Source organism: Benincasa hispida, chromosome 10, assembly GCF_027475165.1.
Source record: "Benincasa hispida cultivar pf3 chromosome 10, pf3_genome.v1.1, whole genome shotgun sequence".
Taxonomy (NCBI): Eukaryota; Viridiplantae; Streptophyta; class Magnoliopsida; order Cucurbitales; family Cucurbitaceae; genus Benincasa; species Benincasa hispida.
Window position 1 is genome coordinate 43360901 of NC_143487.1, and position 2469 is coordinate 43363369.

The 2469-nt window shown below is 34.0% G+C and overlaps 1 protein-coding gene across 1 annotated transcript; it reads left to right on the forward strand.

The window, feature by feature from the left end:
• Positions 1–348: 348 nt before the first annotated feature.
• Positions 349–1858, forward strand: LOC120087973 (chitinase 2-like). The gene is made up of 2 exons (XM_039044999.2): positions 349–427; positions 1035–1858. The coding sequence occupies exons 1-2, from the start codon at positions 349–351 to the stop codon at positions 1856–1858; spliced, it is 903 nt and encodes a 300-aa protein (XP_038900927.2).
• The last annotated feature ends 611 nt before the right edge of the window (positions 1859–2469 follow it).

Sequence of the window (2469 nt, forward strand, 5' to 3'; positions counted from 1 at the left end):
TCAAATATAGGGTTTTACAAAATGGACAATTAGGGTTGATTTCATGGATATTCCTCGGATTGAAATTCTAACAAAGAATCTAAAACGAATCTAACTTTTTTTTAAAGTTTAATTGATACGATTCTTTACACCAAAACATACAATTTTTTAAGTAGGAAGAGACGAGAAAAATCATTGTTGGAAAGAGGGTTTCTTTTCTTGTCTTATTTAACGCCGGCTTTGATCAAAATTAGGTTGGCCGGCATGTCCAAGAAGTCAGATGATATATAAAATCCTCACTTCAAAAACTTCATGTTCATCATTATATAATATTCAACCCAATAAGTACTCATACTTACATAATTGAAGATGATGATCAGACCAAATCAGCTTCAATTTCTCTTCTTCATCGCTGCAACTTCACTTCTATGCTTCACTAAGTTCTGCTGTAAGCCAAATCTCGAACAATACTTGTATATATCTTGAACTACAATATCATCTTTTTGCAATTTATCTAATAGTTATATTATTGACCGAGTGGATTGTAAAAAGATAGATGCAATCTTAGATGCACCAAGTATTTTCTAATCTCAATGCTTTACTTTTTTTCTTCTTCCAATTTTGTTAGTTGAATTTTTGTTCACAATCGGGCTAAAATGTTGAGAATGGAAATGATCACTATAAATTTAAAACAATATTATTCTTCATTTATTACCTTCTACTTTAATCACATTTTATGAAAAAAAAAAAAAAAAGATTTAGATTGAGTTCATTATTGTGTGTTTGGTTACATTTTCTTAGTGATTTTATTGATAAATTTGTTTGGTTGCACAATATTCTAAAAGTGATTCTATGAATGGAAAGTTACTTAAAAGTTGATTTCTAGTCAATCATGTTGTAATCACATTTTGAAGAATCAACTTTTAAAATGGTTTTTTCACAAAACATTTGAAGTCAATTTGATTATCTATTCCAAAAGTGTTTTTTTGTTTCTAAAATCCAAACAAAATTTTTGAACCTTTAATCCAAATTACACGCCTTTTCTAAATATGTAGATGGAAAAAAAGTGATGATGGAGTACATCGGAGCAACAGGCGTTCCGATCACCTTCAACAACGTCCCGATCTTCGATGACATCGACTTTCATTTCATCCTCAGCTTCGCCATCGATGCAGATCCCTCCGCCAATCCTCAAAATGGGAAGTTCTCCCCCTATTGGGAGCCCTCCCTAACCCCAGAATCAGTTGCAGCCATTAAAGCTCAACACCCAAATGTCAAAGCCCTAGCCAGCCTTTCCGGTTGGAGTCTCGACAACATCGTCCTCCGGTGGCGCAACCCTCCAAACCCTAATCTCTGGATCTCCAATGCCTTCTCCACTCTCCAAGACCTCGTTGTCAAATACCACCTCGACGGCATCGACGTCGACTACGAGAATTTCCCGAGACATGGCTCCAACTTCGCTTTCTGCATTGGAGAGCTCATAACCCTATTGAAGAACCAAAGTGTAATCTCAGTAGCCACAATTGCACCGTATTACTCGACGGTGTTGCCGTACTTGGAGCTCTTCCATGGCTATGGGAAGGTGATTGATTTTGTGAACTACCAATTTTATACTGACAAGGTGACAACTGCAGAGGCGTATTTGAAGAGATTTGAGGTTCGAGCTAAGGAGTTTGGGAGAGGGAAGTTGTTGCCGAGTTATGAGGTGAATGGGAGAGGGATTCAAGGGGATGCTTTTTTTGAAGCTTTGAGTTTGTTGGATGAAAATGGATTTGATGTTAATGGAGTCATGATCTTCTCTGCAGATGCTTCCTTGTCCAATGACTTCCATTTTGAGACCAAATCTCAACAATTCTTGCTTAATTCAACTACATCATAAATTTGAATCGTCTTTCGAAATGACAATTGATGTCTTATCTAGTAAATTATGTTCTTCGAATTAAATATTCAAATAATGCATGAATATAAACTATTAATGTAATTCATAATTTACAGTGAATTTACACATTATTTTCACTCTTAATACTTATTGAATTATATTCTTGCATTTTAATTTGGATGGTAAGAGATTATTTTAAAGTATGGCTTGATGTACGTGTGGTTATTGCACTTACATTAGAGTTAATCAAGTTTTAACAATTAGGGGATACTTGAAAAGAAAAAGAAAAAAAAGCTTACTGATTAGGCCTTTTTTACACTCCAAATAGTCGTGAAAGGAGGATAATGAGATTAATAGGTATTATGAAATATCCTACGTATATGATTGATATATATATATATACTTTCATTTGTTTAGTTTTAACCGAGCAATTAGGGCTGTATATATATTCATCTTAATCCAAATGAAAAGGAAAATATTTTTTTGTGACAATTGGCATTGTTCGTACGAGATTTTTGTAGAAACGTAGTTCATGGAGTTGAATTTAGATTTACATAGATTTATGCGATTTGTGGTTCAATCTCCAACACTTAAGATTTTTTAATTCTCTC